We start from the raw sequence: 19,175 nt of genomic DNA on the forward strand, positions 1-19,175 counted from the left end.
CAGACTGTATTTACTAGTCTGTTTTAAACATTTTTTCTTGAGTATCTCCATACGTAATTTCCTCTCTTACACTCTTTCTTTACACCTGTTTTTGTCTGCTCTCTTCAGATCAGTGCACCTGCTAATTCATTTGTCTTGCCACTCAACTGAACTTGAACATACAAGGAATGATAGAGTCCAGTGCTGTTAATCTTAAATAATCTTCTGTACAGCTAGTTATCTTGCCATAAACCATTACTCCAAAGCTGTTTGACAGGCATAGCACAGCTAGTAGTTCAGTGGTAGATCACAGACACTGGGGATATGTGCAAAAAAATGCATCAGGAAGAAATAATTAAATTTGTATACTCTACTGAGGCCTACATGTTGTACTTCTGTGAGAAAGAAGTGGCCAGCCAAGTAAAACACCAGGAAATATGAAGATGCATTAAGATAATGCCTAATAATATGAAAATCGACTGGTTCTTCAGTAAACATTCATGTTCATCTACACCTGGAGTTCACCAAAACTTCAGAAAACAACAGAATGCACAATATACAAATAAAAATCTCCAATGGGAACTGAAGGAATTCAGCTACCTAGCTAGCATTCTGATTGCTAGGGTGGGACACAACTAAGCCAAAGCTTCTTGCAGACAAAGTGCTGAACAAGACAGATAAGCTGGCCCTAGAGGAGAGTGACAGTAACAGTGACATTCTTTTTTTTTTCACTGTGGTCAAGCCTAAAGACATATTACTGAGACTAAGTTGAATCGAAATCCCCATAGAATCTTTCCCAGAGAACAAACAAAAGCAGCCTGGTAAAGAGGTTGGCAATAGCAATCAGATCTCTGGAAACAGCACCAGTATTCACTACTGACCCACTCACTCTATGTTGCACATAGCTGCTAGGTACAGAGGAGTGCCTTCTGACGTGGTATTACACCTATGACATTGCAAAGCACTTAAACTATACCTCTTTGGCTTTTATATAAGAAAATATACTTCTTTCTATCCTTCTTTATCCCCTCTTGGAACATGGAGAAAAATATTCTTTTCTGAATTTGATCCTTGGTGAATTAGAATTAATTATCACAACACTGAATTTCATTTTTTTTGTTGTATTTTTTTTGTTTGCTTGTATCCTGTATAAACAAAACAAAGGAAAGGAGATTTTTCCCAAGTAGGCTAACACCACAATTCCTCTGAAAACAAACAAGGTTTGTATTCCAAAGTTAGTTACAAGTTTTAAGCAATCAATTGTATTTTATATACATACTTACTCAACTACATATGTGCATATTTATTATGTATATAAAGACACAGATAGTACAAGGTGTATACAGTACACCACTGTAATTTGAAATCTATAGCAAAACAGAAGGAAAGCTCCAGTCTTTGTAACTAAGAAGAAAATGACTGATTTGTGATTACTGACTTAAATATCTTGTTAATAGAAACTTACCAGACAAGAGAATATACCTTGCACAACACCAGTACCCAAAGACAAAACAAAGAAATGTACCCAGTTCTTTCACATTTATAAAATTTTTTTAGCATTTATAAAATGTTTTTCTTACACAATTAATATTTTCATCATCAAAAGTAATTCTTTCATTAGCTTATGTAAAATTCATACCCTGTCTTTCAACAACATAACATTATTTAGAGTTTAAAATAGAGAAGCCACTGTTTTCAGAAATGTGATGCTGAAAAATACATTAATCTACACTTTCTAGCTTGTATACTGTATGGGTGATTCTATTCTTTTCTGCCTTTTAATTGTATTTTAATAAAATGTAATGGCAAATCGAAATCCTGCAATCTGTGGAAATGTTGCACTATATTGCACTAGACACCTTTGTATTCGTTGCTTTTTTACCTCTTACTCTAATTACTGAAAAGATAGTTGTCCATCCAGTAATCACTAGTAGGCCAATAAAATTATAAATGTCCATTTTTCCTCTAGTTACAGGTCAGACTTGTAAAACCTGAACTATTATAATTCTACAATAGCAGTAGAACACTCAATGCCTTTTGCAGCAAGCTCTGTACAGATACAGTGAGACATGTGGCCATTTAAATATGTAGTGAGAAACAAGGAGTGGTTAAAATAACTGAAAAATATGAGGAAAGGTGGTAAGAAAGAGCTAACTGCATTCAGCATATTATCCAATACCAAATGCACACCAATAAAACAGAGTTAACTGTCCAGCTCTGAGAATACCAAATACAGCCAGCTGAAGGCTGGAAAAGGAGAGCTGTTTTACCATTTCTATCTACTTATTTTAATCTTTTAATTAAAAGTCTCACTTCAAGAGAAGAATTTGCCACTTCTTTGTATCGCTCTTACAGGTACAGTTTCTCAGCTTCTCTAAGATAAGGAAAGGGCTCTATACCCAGATTGGTACACTATTTAGCCATCCCCTTCCCCCCCTTCCGCCCCCCCCAAAAAAAAAAAAAAAAAGGGCAGATGATCCACAGCAGGCAATTTGGCTTATGTACTGGGACTGTTTATGTGGGTACATTTGTAACATTGATGTTTGTTGAACTCATTATGTATTAGCACTTTAAATCTTTGACTTATTATGAAAAAGTCAGTATCCCAGTAACAAAACACACCTTCAAGGTATCTGTGTTATTGCTATTCTTTTTCTTTTTTTCTTTGCTAGCCTTCTTTAACTTCTTTAAATTCTTGTCTTGAAGTAACAGATTTTTAGAAATAAAATGTTCATCCCAAGAAGAAGCATGGAAAATATATGAATTCTTTATATTGTGCAGCATTTGGGCTGGACCATTGACCCCCTCCTGGATTCAGCCAGACTGGTAAAGCCAGTTCAAGGTGTTGGTTACTGGCACTGTGTCAGAATTATGGGGGAACAAATTACCATGTTTGGGTGGAAGCTGATTAACTTCGCAAACAGTAGCCAATATCCACATCTAAAGCTATTACCCTGAGCCAGTGGGTTGTTTTGGTGAGCACTTTAACAACTGCTTCAGGCAGATTCCAGTCAATCACTTTAAAAGGGAAAGCCCATGAAGGAATAAGGGCAACCTCTTTTATTCTGAGTGGAAGGCAAAAGCACAGGGGCAGGATCATCCTAAATCACCACAGATGCTTGCTAAACAAACATCTATCAACTAAACATCTGCAAACAGTTTAGTAATTGGGGAGTAGCCATCTGTGAACTCTCCATAGGGTAAAGCAAATTAACAAGTTTCACACATAGGAGAGGCAAGCCACTAGAGTTCAATGGGGGAACAGCTCTGTAGTCACACAGCACATGTGGTGGGATAAGTCTGTCCTCATGGTGTCCTGGTGAACAGGCTGAAGATCCTGCTAAACAAGCTCATATGCTTATGGGAGCAAATCTAGCTACAGCAACACAATCTAATTATGCTAAGAAAGTTACCCTGTCATGGAGTGTAGATCTACCTTAGTTTCCTTCCTTCAGTGCAATGCAACTTTGAGCTGTGATTTGAATGTTCCTTTTGACTGGACTGTATTCTGCACAGTGTTTCTGTATCTTGGGAAATAATGCTTGGTTTAAAGCAAAGCAAAGTGCATTGTCAAAATAGCCTGCTTACCAAAGGTATGTGTTGCATAGTGCTTTTCAGACATTACAACCTCCTGGAGAGGATTTGGCCATTTCAATGAGCTTTTGCAAGATTGCTCCTGGGGGTTGCCCCCTGTTTTTTATCTGGAATACTCCAAGGTCTCTTTTGGGGAAATCAGAACATGCCCAAAATAATCCACAAATATATGCACTTTATGTCATGTCTACTCCTATGTGAAACAACTATCCTGAAGAAATATGTGCTATGGACTTTCTGCATGTACTACCTGTGCCAGGGACTCAGTTCCTCAGTAGTAATATGGATGGATATTATTTCTATCACACTTGCAAACTGGTGGGATTATAGCATGTTTCAGATATGGTGTAGCCACAGCAGGTCTCTAGTTTCTGGATGTGAAAAGACACATAGTTTAATAGCCTCATATCAGGTGCTGTAACAAGCCATCTATATAGACAAACCTAGTTCCAGTTCATAGCCTGGTTCAAAAGTAGATGGAAGCTCAGGAAAATGGCCACATACAATCCCTACAGATCTGCAGAATTGTATTTTAGTGAAGGAATTCCTCTAAAGCAATTTGGCATCACTGTTGTGGAGCTGTTTTAAGTACCTGCATGTCCAACACAACTGCTGCATTTCAGAGACACAGCATACCTAATGATTATGGGAGGCACTCATGAAATACGCATTCCCATCAAAATATGGCTTTTCATTTTAGAGGCTCCACAATCACAGAATTGCAGGACTGTTTAGGTTGAAAAAGACCATTAAGGCTGTCAAGTCCAATTGTTAACCCAGCACTGCCAAGTCCACCACTAAACAATATCCCTGAGTGCCACTTCTGCACATCTTTTAAATACTTCCAGGGATGGTCACTCAGCCGCTTCCCTAGGCAGCCTCTTCCAATGCTTGACAAACCCTTCTGTGAAGAATTTTTTCTTATTATCCAGTATAAACCTCCCCTGGTACAACTTGAAGCATTTCCTTTTGTCCTATGACTTGTTACCTGGGAGAAGAGACTGACCCCTACCTGGCTACAATTTCCTTTTCAGATCATCCTGGAGAGCTATAAGGTCTGCCTGCTGTTTCCTTTTCTCTAGGCTGAACAACCCCAGTTCCCTCAGTCATTCCTCAGAAGACTGAATATCTTTCAGGATACATCCCTAAATCAGCAACCAGGCTTCCATATGATCACATAATGAGTATTTGGTTAATTAACTCAAAATGCCATTAAGCTTCAGAAAGGCACCAATTTTGAGCATTTCTGTGGTTTTACTTGACAGTGGATACTTCTCCCAACCTGACCATTCCATCTAGTCTTCTGACCCTTCATCACAGCAGTACAGTCAGTAGCATGGATGGAGAGTTGCACCTTGATGCTTGATGGAGCAGTTGTACAACAAACAATTTTGTACCGCGCCTAAAAAGTAAAATTGTGAGGCAGACAGTACACAAAGACATTGCTGCCACTAGATGGCAAAAAGTGCACATGTAAAGGAGTAACACATTTCTGAGAGTGTAGCTAATGCTCTCTTCACTCAGGGAAGTTTACTCCTTCGTAGGGCAACAGAGGCAGGAAGGCAACAGGGCAGCACAAAAGCCCTGTCTGAGTACATACTGGGCCTTTTGAAAAGCTGCATTATATCCCAACGCTGTCTAATTCTCCACCTCCCATTGCATCAAGCTGTGTTTTAAAGCTAGCTCCCGAAAAAAAAAAAAAAGAAAGATTGCAGCTGAAGGCAGTTCAGGGAAGCTTTAAGGACACTGCACAATAGAGTTCAGAAATCTGGGTGCAAGTGACTATGAAGTTGTGAGGATAGTGAAAGAGGAGGGGACATAGGAAAATCCTTAGCCATTTGAAAGGCTTTACTCCGGAAGCCTTGTTGTTGATTTGTGGAGTGATTATAGGACATACCTCATGATATGAACAGAGACTTAAATAACACAAAAGGACCGCACCTACGCTAGGCCTGGGGACAGGCAACACTGTGAGAGTCACTTGGGAAAACACTGGCACCAAACACTAATTACCACAATGATGGTATTGTAAGTTTTCTTTTCTAAATATACTGGGGAACAAATCTCCCAACATACTTCCCCCATCTATACAGCATCATCTCCTTTTAACACTAGGCTGGGAAGTGACTCTTACTGTCCTTGCATCTCTGTGATCACAAACTGAGATGTGCCTGAGGGCTGAATGACTGCAAGGGTCACAAATTAGTACAGCAGCAAGGACTTGTGCTATACATCCTGGCAGGTGTGCTACAAAGGACCATATTACTGGCAAGTTTCATTTATTCTGGCACAGTGCTACAGACAGAGCCCATTCATCCCCTTTTTGCATCTACTAACTTTCTTCAGATCAACACCCCTTTCCCAATACTTATTCCGTTTAAAAGACTTCGCAACACCTTGCAAAGCACAATGACTCAAGAAAGCAAACTGAAGAAGACCCTCCCTCAGCTGCACTTAGGGCCATGCTAGGGTAATTACAGACACCAAAGGAAAGACAGATTAAATGATTCTACTTGTGGATCCATACATTTTTGTCCTCCACACCATCTTCCAGATCTGGCCAGGCAGAAATAGCAGCAGCTAACTATCAAAGTCCACCATACCAGTTCCCACCTCTTCAAATGAAAGGAGCAGTACAAGTTTGACAAATCACTCTGGACACATGCACTAATGCCTATGTGGAAGGAAGCATGAGAAGAAAACCCAACATCTTCTTCCAATCTTCAAAGGGAATAGTTTGGATTAAAGAAAACATTTTTAATGAGAGAAGGATGATCAGGAAAGCAAGAGAGAAGATGAGATGGTCTGCTCCCTCACAACACAGGAGACTGGGAAGGAGACAAGCTCTGCTCCCATGACCTCATTCCCTGCAGATATGACAAGTTACCAAGGAAAGGAAGACCAAAGAAACCTGGGCAGTATCAAAAGTGACTTCAGAGCTCTGGGAGCAGTAGTCAAGGTGATGAGGGCCCTGATGGCATTCTCCTCAATCCCTGATGGTGAGGACAAGTCAAGTACTGACTGCAGAACTGCACTTGGAAACTGTGTTTTGGATTACGTGATTGTGGGACCCTGTCTGCAGATCAGCGTCTGCTTGAGAAAGTTGTGAGACACCTCACAAAGCAGGTGTCACAACCCACTGGTAGGGGCATGATGCTTGTTGTAAATTCCCTCATCAGTCTAAACAAAGACACCAGATATATGTCAAGAACTCTTGTGCTTTTATTGTATAATTACCTTAACTTTTATTATGTAATTGCCTAACAGTGAGCAAAAGGCCCATGGGTTAGTCTCAAAAGATATTGGTTATCAAGCCCTTACATTTTTACAATACATTTCTCAAAAGTGGTACTAACAGGCTGTGAGAAATTGCAAGGATTACTGGCTTGAAACATTTCGGGCGTGTGTATCAAGAAAAGGGCACATCGGGTCTTGCCCTGGTCAGGCAATGCACTACTCTGCACACCCCACCCCCTAGAGCCTCTGGCTCAGCCCCCACAGTGGCTACCAATTGAGGCAATACTTGAGGCAATGCTCCACTCCCAGTCTCTGGAGCCCCTAACCGAGCTCCTGAATGGCCAGATGACTGGAAATCCCACCTGGGGGAAGGGCCCAGGAAGTCAAAGGGTATTTAACCCAGGACATAAGGCAGCACATCCTGATCCTACCTCTTCTTGGAATTTCCATCAGCTGAACACTGCTGGAACTAGGAGTTATAGCTATATCTGATCTTTTCTGTATCTCTTCTCTCTTTCTTCTTCTAATTCCATCTTTTCAGGGTTTTGAGTACCTTAAAAACAAAGGGGCTTGGAGTTTGCTAAGTTGAGTGAGCTAAGTTAATGTTTTGTGAAATGCTTTATGTTAAATGAATGTTGCTTTAAACTTTGCCAAAGTTCCCTGATTTTCTGAAGTTTGCCAGTAAAGTTTTTGTTGTTTTGACCCCTTGAGTAATATCTTGTTGCTATTTTCTCATGGGTACATTTTAAAACCCTGTAAGTTTCTCAGAGGAACTCGTTGAGTGAGCTCTGGGGCCTTATATACACTGGGATGGCTCCCATAATTTGAGTGTTGCAATGGAGGGATGCAAATTCTTCAGGTGGGACAGGATGAGGAGGTTTAGGCTGTGATGCCTTCTCCAGAGGGCTGGGGGGCAGGAGAGCAGTGGAGACACTGTCAGAGTCCTCAAAGGTGTATTTTCATTCAAAGGCCTTTTCATTCCTTTTCCAGAGAAATCCATGTGGTGGCTTTATTTCCACCTATTTCTTTTTCTTGGGTGGGGATGAGAATCACAAAAGGTTCCTGGAATAAATAAGAGGCAAACAAGACCTTTTTCTTCTCTTCATTCATCCGCACGTGTTGCGGAGGGTCCTGTGGACCTTCTGGTCATTGTGAAGGCTTCATAAACCAGGGAAAGTGCTTGCTTCCAGCACCTCCACTACTACGGCTGTGCTTAGGATTAGTCCTGCTTTAGGTTGTCTTTTGGTCTAGGCTTGAGATTTCCTGCTTCCTTCTGCTACCAGTGTCTCATTTCATGTTCTAGGGCTTCTCTTCTCCCCAGGATTTTACTGCTGCCTGTCCACGCTTCAAAAACCCTTGAGGCTTGGGGGCATTTGTTCTTTTGGCACCACTGGGAAGAGCTTGGCTCCATCTCTTTTACTCCACCCATCAGGTAGTTAATACACACAGACAAGGTCGCCTGAGCTTTGTCTGCTCCAGGAGAGAAACAGTCACAGCTCTCTCACGCCTTTCCACAATAGCTCATGTGGTCCAAGGCCTTTGGCATCTTCTCGGCCATCACAGACCATCATCTCCATTTGGGATGCCTATTTTTAGGTTTTAATCACATTCTCTGTGGGGTGTAAGAATGTTCAGGAGTTTTAGCAGTAACATTTGGGTCATATTGTATCTTAACTGTATATTTCATGTATAATTCTAGGTACAACACGAACTGGATGAAAAATCACTAAGAAACTGAAAAAAAGTAATGTGTCATTACATTAGGAATGTTCTTAAGGAAAAAGGTGACTAAGTCTCAACAGCTTTCAAGCCATTATTTTCAACTTCCTCTGCAAGGCACTGAGATTTTGTTCTGCTAGCTTTCTAGTTTAGACTTGAGTGGGAAAAATGCCTGCTTCCCAAAATATTGCATAGAATGTTATGCACTTGCCTAGAAAAAACCAAGCAAAAAGAAAATTCACCCACTGCCCCACACAGAAACACTTGGCTTAAGATGAAGTTGCCCTTCACTAGAGTTCATCTCCAGCAAAAACATCAAAGAAGCCCCCAGATTTTTAGAGATCTTTATAGACTTCAGCCACCTCTTCTTCCCTGAACACTGACTGCATTCAGTACTAAACCGTGACCATACACTTGCTCTGCTGTTGTGCACAAAATGTGTTTCTTCCTTTGTGCCCAGCTCTTCCCTTGTTATGTGTCCTTGGAAATTTTAAAGTCTTGTTCAGGACTGCAGACTATCGAGTTAAGTCAAATCTTCTTATAGTGCCTTATTTCTCCCTGTCTGCTGTAAAAGTAACATAAGGAATCTTGTCTCCTTTCTCCCCAGCCACTGCTGAACTTGAAACTGGATGTGCTGGATTCCAGAAAACCTTCACGTGCACCAGGTTCCCTTTTGAATGAACTGCTATGGGAAGTCTCTGGATAACTTTTTTTTTTTAATAGTGCATCTATTGTGTCCCTTGTGCCCAGTTCAGATGTGAAAACGTGTTTCTTGCAAGTTTTATTTAACATTTAAGTCTTAAATAAAAATCGGTAGTAGTGATTTTGGCATATGGTCTTGCTTGCACCTGTATTCGGACAGAGGTATCTCTCAAAGAATTTTAATGAGCTGATCTTCACAGCCGGAGGCCAGGCAAATGTGTCCCTGTCCTGCAGGGGACTTGAAGCACAGTTGGACCAAAATCGTGGGCTCAAGCTCAGCTATTGCTAGTTATCGGTTGCCAGACTGTGAAAAACGGGATCACAATCTTGATCGTTCAAAGAATTTATTAAACACCGAACCAGTTGATCAAAATATAGACGATTGGAAACCCCTGCGGCGGTCTGCCTGCCACAAAACAAAGCGCACCTACCCACAACGAGATGCCGCCAGAGGCACGCCCACAACCTAGGGGCGATACATTTTATAGCCCCGAAACCCCGCCCTTAGACCGCCCATTCCTCCGCCCACCAAAGTCTTTGAGATCAGCTCATTGATGTCTTGGGTATCTTGATTGGCTCCTCCCTGTTGGACTGTTGTCTAGGGTCCTCCGGTTGGCTCACTGTCCATCCAATGCTGTTCCTTGTTTTATCCCTTTACGTTAATTTCTCGTTGGACGCCCGCAGCTTTCATTACTTTATCCGGTTCTGGAATGTTCTACGTTCAGTCCTACGGGGGTAAACAACTTATTTTAAACATGAAACATTGCAAACGTTGGATCCTTAAACTTATTAATAAGCAGAGAATTAAAATTGACTATAACAACCAAGTCCACCAATAACTTTAGACAAACTGTCCTAATTGTAATAATTCTTTCTCTCCTACTGATTAATTCCTTATTGCATGCGAAAGCCACATTCCCAAAATTCATTGATAACAGACTCTTCCTGCATTTTAGAGCAATCCTCCTTGTGGACTGTGCAGAAGGCAAAGGCAGCGAGTGAGCTTCTGGCAGCCATGAATGACGGGAAAAACCCACAGGTTTTGAGCCTGTGGGGAGCTGACCCAGCTGCAGCCCGCAAAGGCAAAAAAAAAAAAAAAAAGTGTTGGGAAATATCCCCAGTCTCCTAGACAATCTCTCCACCCAGAAAGCAAGTGCTGGGCTCTGACCGCACCCTGAGCTTCATGTCGGGGATGTGTGCCCAGAGGCACCCCGGCCATGCGCTGAGGGAAAACCCGGAGCGGGCGAGGCGAGAGCTGCTCGAGCGCCTGCCGCAGCCTGCAGCTCGGGCGGAGCAGCCCGGTCCGTGCCCCGGGGCAGCCCGAGGCGAGGCAGCGCCCAGTGCCGCCGGCCGCCTCGCAAGCCGCGGGCCGCCTCCTTGCCGGGCGCCCGCCGAGGCCGCCCTCGCGTCCGCGCGGCCCCGCCGTCACCCGCCCGGCGCCTCCCCTGCCCGCGCCGCGGCCTCTGTGACGGCCCCGGTGGAGCCCCGCGCGTGCCCCCGGCCGTTGTGACGCCGCAGGCGCGTGGTGCCCGCGGTTCTGTTGGTGCCCGCGGTTCTGTTGGCGCCCGGACGCGGCGCTCAGAGCTGCCCAACCCGCTCCGGGAGCAGCAGCACGTCCCGCGCTGGGAGCACTGCGCGTCCCTGCCGCCGTCTCGGAGGCTCCTGGCCGCAGCCACTGCGCGGGGCGACCTCATCTGCTTTGTGCCGAGTGCCTGTTCTCGTCCTCCTCGTTTCGCTGTCCTTCGTCCTCGCCCTGACATTCTTCCTCGTCCTGATCCTTATCCCGATCCACACCCGGGGCCCAGCAGCCCGCCGGGGGCTTCCTGCTGCTGGTCGCTCCCAGCAGGGCCATGTCGTGGCACGCCCTGCAGAAGAGAGTCAGGGGGCTCTTCAGCAGAAGGCGACAGCAGTCGCCATACAGCAGCCCGTCTGGGCGGCCCTGTGCCGCCGCCACCGCCGCCTCCGAGCCCAGTGAGAGGGTCCAGGGCGGGCTGCACCGCGGCCACCTGGCCTGGCCGAGGTGTTTCAAGAGAGTCGGCACCGACGGGAGAGACCAGCAGAGCCGGTCAGTTCTGTGGGCCACGGATGGGACACCTTGGCTGCTTCTGGCAGGTGCTGCCGCGGCAGCTTCTGAGCCAAGCTCCTCTAGTCCTCGGCAGCCTTCTCTTAAGGAAAAGGCAGACCGAGAGCATCAGCATAGTGCGACCAACCCCCCTGGCAGCTTTGGATGCCACGTGGAAGCGCCCGCCCTTAAGGCCGTGTGTAGCATCGCGTTCGAGCTAATGGCCTGAACAGCGAGATTTGTCCTGTCAGCTGGGAGACACAGCGAGCTCTAGAGCTTTTCGTGGCTTGTAGCTGCCGGGCTGGCTCGAGCGCTGTTGGAAGTGCGTGCTGCCGGCCTGCCACTTCGCCGTGGTCTCTCTGCAGGGCTGTTTCGCAGCTGCTCAGACCTCACCCGTTCTCTTCTGCCCTGTGGCTGATCAGCGCAGGATTGCAGCAGCCGCGAGTGGCAGGAACAGAGTCCGGGCAGGCTCCCCAGGGCTGCGTAAAGACGCAAATTCGTTCCGTCTTTTGTCTGTGTTGAGACCGTCTGTTTAATTTTTAGGACACCTCTGGATCTCGCTTCTGCGAATGGCCATGCAGATGTCGTTAGATATCCAGCACAAAAGAACTGCCAGCTGAACCTTCCTGAAGGCATCAAGAGAATTCCACTGATGATGGTAAGTGGACTGTGTTCTGATCTTCTAAGTGAGGCTTATTGACGGTGCATTACAGGAGAGGTATCTGACAGGATTCCTTACACAGAAGGGCCACAGAAACATGCATGTTGCTGTTGGCGTGGTTTAGGCCTCTGTTAGCTAAATTTTTGAAGATGACCTTCCATAACAGCATTCGGGAGATGAGCGAGTTGTGACAGAGTGAGACAAAAATGTCGAAAGTCTTCCCCCTTCTTTTGTGTGTTGTTCCCAGGCAGCAGAGCACCAGCAAGAAGAATGTGTGGCTATTCTGCCAGAACACGGTGCCGACCCAAATCTGACGGATGCTGACGGCAACACTGCCCTTCACCTGGCTGTCCTCTCTGGTAATGCTACTGTAGCAGGGCGGTTACTTGAGCATGGTGCCAGGAGTGATGCTCACAATCAGGTAACCTTGGCATGTGGGTGAAGCTGCTCTTTCAAACAGGTGCCGAACTTGTCTCTGTTTTTCTAATGGAGATGCTCTCTCCTTTCAGGGGGGATATACCCCGTTAGATCTTGCAGTCTCCAAAGAGCATGAAGAGATGCTGGAGTGTCTTGTAAAAAAGGCAGCTGACAGGCATGCTGCAGAGCAGTGTGAAAGGTGAGGGCTTTGTCAAAACAGCACACAGGCCTCCTCAGTTGTCAGTGAGTGTGACTGAGGAGAGGCGTGGGAATGAGCTTAGAAAAAGAAGGAAGAGCCACACGGAAGGAGTTCCCCAAGCGACTGGTAAAAGCAGGTCTGCTCTTGGCTGCTCTCAGACCTTCTGTACTCTTGTACTTTGCCCACTGAGGACTACCAGGAAGTGGTGTCTGTGGTGCCCCCTCCCCACACAGACCCAGGCCCACTGGGAAAGCTGCCATTAGCTCAGCAGCAAGGTTGCTCTGCGGGAGAGGGGGTTTTGAGCAAAGGCACGGTTGGTGCGTTAAGTGGTATGGATGGGAGCGTTGGGAGAAAGAGAAGCAACTTGTCCAAGGGAACATGACAGGTTCCAACCACACATAAAGAGAAAACGTCTTGCCATGTAGATGGTCAGGCAGTTCAACAGCTTGCCCCGGGAGTTGGTGCAGCTGCATCCATGGGGATTTGAAGAGTAGTGGAAGGAGCCCTGAACAGTATGGCCTTGCCTCATATTCGAGGCTGCACTGGGGAGGCAGTGGGACTGGAGACATCCTGAGGTCCCTTCTAATCTGAATTCATCAAGCTTCCATGTGCTTGGCTTAGCTTTCACTGTGCTTGTAGGAAATGGGGAAAGAGTTGATTTGGGAGCAAGCAGGGAGAAAACGATGCAGAATTGGACATGTTTCCTATCAAAATTTTCATGCTTCAGGACTGCTCTTGCGGTTACTACAAGCCATGAGGCTGATGTGGAGGAAGACAGTCTGTGCTTGCAGAAGGAGCTGGAGAGGGTTGAAGCGAAGGTATGGAAAGCCTGTCCCTAGAGGAGTAAATTGTGGGGTGCTTGATGCTTTCCTGTCCATCATCAAAAGGGCAACTCAGTATCCTGGGAGCCAGAAGGAGAGAGACCTAAGGAAGCGGTGATTATATCAGACTTTGATCAGCCTCTGTCCCTCCTGCCTCTGCTCCCCACTATGATGAGGTAGAGCTGCCTCTCTTCAGGTTTTCACCACTTCCCAGTCAGGGACTTGGAGCACCTAACTCTGTGCTACATTTGAGATTCTTCCTGGTTTAAGAACGCTCCCTGAGCACCCTGGTGCAATTCCCAACTCCAGAGCAGGTCTGCCGGTGCAGTTCACCTGGGAGCCTTTGCTGAAGTGGTGCTCACCAGGATACAACTGCTGCTGTTCCTCCTGGCCCCAGCACGCTGAGGCAGAGCTGCCTCTCCTCAGGGATCCTCCACTTCCTTCTCAGAGGGAACTGGACACCTCTCTTGGTGCTGTGTTTGAGGTCTCCCCCAATTCAGAAAACTCCCCCGGTGCCATGGTGTGCTCCAGAGCACAGGTCCTCTGGAGCAGTTTTCCTCTGACACTTCCAAGACACCTTCCTTCCTTAGGAATAGAAGCTTCCCAGTTCATGCATTCATGCAGTAGCAAACAAGTGAATACAAAGAGCATCATCACAGGTCCACAAAAGGGTCGGAGGGGCAGTGTCAGTGCTTAGAACTGTGCTCTAGGAAGTCCATGGAGGGATGGGAGAGGCCACTGTAGAAGATGAGGAAGTAACACAGCTTGTGTTCATTTGCTAGTAGAAGCAAAGCTGTGAAGGTACTTGAGATGATTACAGTTCTTTGGGCAGAGATTCCAGTATCTATGGGCAGCTACATGCAGCACGTGAATCCTCCGGCAGCAGCTGACTGTACAAAAGCTCACCTGACGACTGTGGATTCTTCCTGTGATTTTACAGTTGCGGGAGATGGAACAAAAGTTTCTTCAGTCAGAGCGTTGTGTTTGTGACTTGAAGATTGCCTTGGATAAGAAGGAAAGAGAAGCAACAGCTTCTGCCCAGAAACTGCAGGACCAGCTGTTGGCACACGTGGAGACTGTGAAACGACTGGAAGAACGTGTGCAGCGGTAAGAGAACAACACAGTGGGGCAAGGTGTCTGTTGCTTGCAGGGATTGCCTGAAAACTCCAGGATAGATACGTAGCCTTGTTGCATCCCAGCAAATCATTACCGTTTTGAATGATACTCTTGATTTTTATTGTTTTGCACTGTTCTTTTGGAATTGGTGCTCTGGCAGATTTTTATAGTAAGACCTGTATTTCTTTTTAAGCCTTGAAATTGAAAAGACCAGTTTGGAAGGCACTGTCCAGCAACAAAGCGACAGGATTGAAGCCCTGCAGAGAGACCTGCAAGCCACTGCCCCAGTAAGCTGCTCACAAATTTCCCTTTTGGTGACTCCTGAGCCTAGTTACCTGTTTCTATGGGGAAATTTTATGGTGAGGTTTTCCTGGAGACCTGAGGGGAGTTTGATTCCTGCTTTCTCCTGAGTAGAGGCTGCTTGGAAAGCAGCTGAGGACCTACATGGCATTCATAGCAAGTGGCCTTTGAGTGCCTTTCGAGTCTGGAGTAGAAACAGTGAAGTTTTCCCTGCTTTCCCCTGGCAGCATGGGGCTGCTCAGCTGGAAGAGGAGGAGAAAGAGTTCATCATTTTCCCAGCTACCCGCTGGTGGCCAGCAGCATTTCTTAGTTTGAATTCACTCTGAAGACAGGTGTAGTTATGCAGCAGAAGAAGTAAAGGCACACCTCATATGCTCAGGGAAACCTTTGTGCTCCTGGAGCACCATTTCCCTAGGACTCGGTGCCAAGCTGCAGCAGAAGGTTGCCAATGCAGTTAAAGAGCAACCTACATGGAAAGCTTCACTGGCAGTTAACCATGAGCCACAAGGCTGACGTGGAGAAAGAGAACCTCTACTTACATGAGGAATTGGCTAGGGTTTGAGCAGAGCTATGGAAAGCCTGTCCCCATAGGAATCAAGCTGTGGGTTCTTGTCTCTTTCTATATATCATGAAAAAAGACAACACATTATCCCAGGAGTCAGAAGGAGAGAGACCTAAGGAAGTGATGGTTATATCAGACTTTGATCAGCCTCTGTCCCTCCTCCCTCCACCCCCCACCATGCTGAGGTAGAGCTGCCTCTCTTCAGGGTTTCACCACTTCCAGGTCAGGGGCATGGGTTCCTCTCGCTGCTCTACATTTGAGATTCTTCCTGGTTTAAGAACGCTCCCTGAGCACCCTGGTGCAATTCCCAACTCCAGAGCAGGTCTGCCGGTGCAGTTCACCTGGGAGCCTTTGCTGAAGTGGTGCTCACCAGGATACAACTGCTGCTGTTCCTCCTGGCCCCAGCACGCTGAGGCAGAGCTGCCTCTCCTCAGGGATCCTCCACTTCCTTCTCAGAGGGTACTGGACACCTCTCTTGGTGCTGCGTTTGAGGTCTCCCCCAATTCAGAAAACTCCCCCGGTGCCATGGTGTGCTCCAGAGCACAGGTCCTCTGGAGCAGTTTTCCTCTGACACTTCCAAGACACCTTCCTTCCTTAGGAATAGAAGCTTCCCAGTTCATGCATTCATGCAGTAGCAAACAAGTGAATACAAAGAGCATCATCACAGGTCCACAAAAGGGTCGGAGGGGCAGTGTCAGTGCTTAGAACTGTGCTCTAGGAAGTCCATGGAGGGATGGGAGAGGCCACTGTAGAAGATGAGGAAGTAACACAGCTTGTGTTCATTTGCTAGTAGAAGCAAAGCTGTGAAGGTACTTGAGATGATTACAGTTCTTTGGGCAGAGATTCCAGTATCTATGGGCAGCTACATGCAGCACGTGAATCCTCCGCAGCAGCTGACTCTGTACAAAAGCTCACCTGACGACTGTGGATTCTTCCTGTGATTTTACAGTTGCGGGAGATGGAACAAAAGTTTCTTCAGTCAGAGCGTTGTGTTTGTGACTTGAAGATTGCCTTGGATAAGAAGGAAAGAAAAGCAACAGCTTCTGCCCAGAAACTGCAGGACCAGCTGTTGGCACACGTGGAGACTGTGAAACGACTGGAAGAACGTGTGCAGCGGTAAGAGAACAACACAGTGGGGCAAGGTGTCTGTTGCTTGCAGGGATTGCCTGAAAACTCCAGGATAGATACATAGCCTTGTTGCATCCCAGCAAATCATTACCGTTTTGAATGATACTCTTGATTTTTATTGTTTTGCACTGTTCTTTTGGAATTGGTGCTCTGGCAGATTTTTATAGTAAGACCTGTATTTCTTTTTAAGCCTTGAAATTGAAAAGACCAGTTTGGAAGGCACTGTCCAGCAACAAAGCGACAGGATTGAAGCCCTGCAGAGAGACCTGCAAGCCACTGCCCCAGTAAGCTGCTCACAAATTTCCCTTTTGGTGACTCCTGAGCCTAGTTACCTGTTTCTATGGGGAAATTTTATGGTGAGGTTTTCCTGGAGACCTGAGGGGAGTTTGATTCCTGCTTTCTCCTGAGTAGAGGCTGCTTGGAAAGCAGCTGAGGACCTACATGGCATTCATAGCAAATGGCCTTTGAATGCCCTTTCTAGTCTGGAATAGAAGCACTGAAGTTTCCCCTGCTTGCCACTGGCACCATGGGGCTGCTCAGCTGGAAGAGGAGGAGAAGAGTTCATCATTTTCCCAGCTACCCGCTGGTGGCCAGCAGCATTTCTTAGTTTGAATTCACTCTGAAGACAGGTGTAGTTATGCAGCAGAAGAAGTAAAGGCACACCTCATATGCTCAGGGAAACCTTTGTGCTCCTGGAGCACCATTTCCCTAGGACTCGGTGCCAAGCTGCAGCAGAAGGTTGCCAATGCAGTTAAAGAGCAACCTACATGGAAAGCTTCACTGGCAGTTAACCATGAGCCACAAGGCTGACGTGGAGAAAGAGAACCTCTACTTACATGAGGAATTGGCTAGGGTTTGAGCAGAGCTATGGAAAGCCTGTCCCCATAGGAATCAAGCTGTGGGTTCTTGTCTCTTTCTATATATCATGAAAAAAGACAACACATTATCCCAGGAGTCAGAAGGAGAGAGACCTAAGGAAGTGATGGTTATATCAGACTTTGATCAGCCTCTGTCCCTCCTCCCTCCACCCCCACCATGCTGAGGTAGAGCTGCCTCTCTTCAGGTTTTCACCACTTCCAGTCAGGGCATGGGTTCCTCTCGCTGCTCTACATTTGAGATTCTTCCTGGTTTAAGAACGCTCCCTGAGCACCCTGGTGCAATTCCCAACTCCAGAGCAGGTCTGCCGGTGCAGTTCACCTGGGAGCCTTTGCTGAAGTGGTGCTCACCAGGATACAACTGCTGCTGTTCCTCCTGGCCCCAGCACGCTGAGGCAGAGCTGCCTCTCCTCAGGGATCCTCCACTTCCTTCTCAGAGGGTACTGGACACCTCTCTTGGTGCTGCGTTTGAGGTCTCCCCCAATTCAGAAAACTCCCCCGGTGCCATGGTGTGCTCCAGAGCACAGGTCCTCTGGAGCAGTTTTCCTCTGACACTTCCAAGACACCTTCCTTCCTTAGGAATAGAAGCTTCCCAGTTCATGCATTCATGCAGTAGCAAACAAGTGAATACAAAGAGCATCATCACAGGTCCACAAAAGGGTCGGAGGGGCAGTGTCAGTGCTTAGAACTGTGCTCTAGGAAGTCCATGGAGGGATGGGAGAGGCCACTGTAGAAGATGAGGAAGTAACACAGCTTGTGTTCATTTGCTAGTAGAAGCAAAGCTGTGAAGGTACTTGAGATGATTACAGTTCTTTGGGCAGAGATTCCAGTATCTATGGGCAGCTACATGCAGCACGTGAATCCTCCGGCAGCAGCTGACTCTGTACAAAAGCTCACCTGACGACTGTGGATTCTTCCTGTGATTTTACAGTTGCGGGAGATGGAACAAAAGTTTCTTCAGTCAGAGCGTTGTGTTTGTGACTTGAAGATTGCCTTGGATAAGAAGGAAAGAGAAGCAACAGCTTCTGCCCAGAAACTGCAGGACCAGCTGTTGGCACACGTGGAGACTGTGAAACGACTGGAAGAACGTGTGCAGCGGTAAGAGAACAACACAGTGGGGCAAGGTGTCTGTTGCTTGCAGGGATTGCCTGAAAACTCCAGGATAGATACGTAGCCTTGTTGCATCCCAGCAAATCATTACCGTTTTGAATGATACTCTTGATTTTTATTGTTTTGCACTGTTCTTTTGGAATTGGTGCTCTGGCAGATTTTTATAGTAAGACCTGTATTTCTTTTTAAGCCTTGAAATTGAAAAGACCAGTTTGGAAGGCACTGTCCAGCAACAAAGCGACAGGATTGAAGCCCTGCAGAGAGACCTGCAAGCCACTGCCCCAGTAAGCTGCTCACAAATTTCCCTTTTGGTGACTCCTGAGCCTAGTTACCTGTTTCTATGGGGAAATTTTATGGTGAGGTTTTCCTGGAGACCTGAGGGGAGTTTGATTCCTGCTTTCTCCTGAGTAGAGGCTGCTTGGAAAGCAGCTGAGGACCTACATGGCATTCATAGCAAATGGCCTTTGAATGCCCTTTCTAGTCTGGAATAGAAGCACTGAAGTTTCCCCTGCTTGCCACTGGCACCATGGGGCTGCTCAGCTGGAAGAGGAGGAGAAAGAGTTCATCATTTTCCCAGCTACCCGCTGGTGGCCAGCAGCATTTCTTAGTTTGAATTCACTCTGAAGACAGGTGTAGTTATGCAGCAGAAGAAGTAAAGGCACACCTCACATGCACAGTGGGAGAAGGCAGTAT

General features: G+C 46.4%; 1 protein-coding gene and 1 long non-coding RNA gene across 2 annotated transcripts in view; one reads left to right on the forward strand and one right to left on the reverse strand.

Moving 5' to 3' along the window:
- Positions 1–9,558: 9,558 nt before the first annotated feature.
- Positions 9,559–10,597, reverse strand: LOC109144113. The gene is made up of 2 exons (XR_002044629.3): positions 10,405–10,597; positions 9,559–9,958 (listed from the first exon to the last, which is right to left on the reverse strand). It is a non-coding gene; the product is annotated as an uncharacterized LOC109144113 (long non-coding RNA).
- Positions 10,598–11,081: 484 nt separating this feature from the next.
- Positions 11,082–19,175, forward strand: part of LOC109144108 (ankyrin repeat domain-containing protein 26-like) — a 33,404-nt gene continuing 25,310 nt past the window's right edge. Inside the window, exons 1-11 of the mRNA XM_039570531.1 lie at positions 11,082–11,503; positions 11,837–11,951; positions 12,202–12,375; positions 12,464–12,570; positions 13,298–13,388; positions 14,332–14,498; positions 14,701–14,794; positions 16,319–16,485; positions 16,688–16,781; positions 18,304–18,470; positions 18,673–18,766. Of these exons, the coding sequence (XP_039426465.1) occupies positions 11,082–11,503; positions 11,837–11,951; positions 12,202–12,375; positions 12,464–12,570; positions 13,298–13,388; positions 14,332–14,498; positions 14,701–14,794; positions 16,319–16,485; positions 16,688–16,781; positions 18,304–18,470; positions 18,673–18,766 (1,692 nt within the window). The remainder of the gene's footprint in view (positions 11,504–11,836; positions 11,952–12,201; positions 12,376–12,463; positions 12,571–13,297; positions 13,389–14,331; positions 14,499–14,700; positions 14,795–16,318; positions 16,486–16,687; positions 16,782–18,303; positions 18,471–18,672; positions 18,767–19,175) is intronic.

The sequence above is a fragment of the Corvus cornix genome, chromosome 1A, assembly GCF_000738735.6.
Source record: "Corvus cornix cornix isolate S_Up_H32 chromosome 1A, ASM73873v5, whole genome shotgun sequence".
Classification (NCBI taxonomy): Eukaryota; Metazoa; Chordata; class Aves; order Passeriformes; family Corvidae; genus Corvus; species Corvus cornix.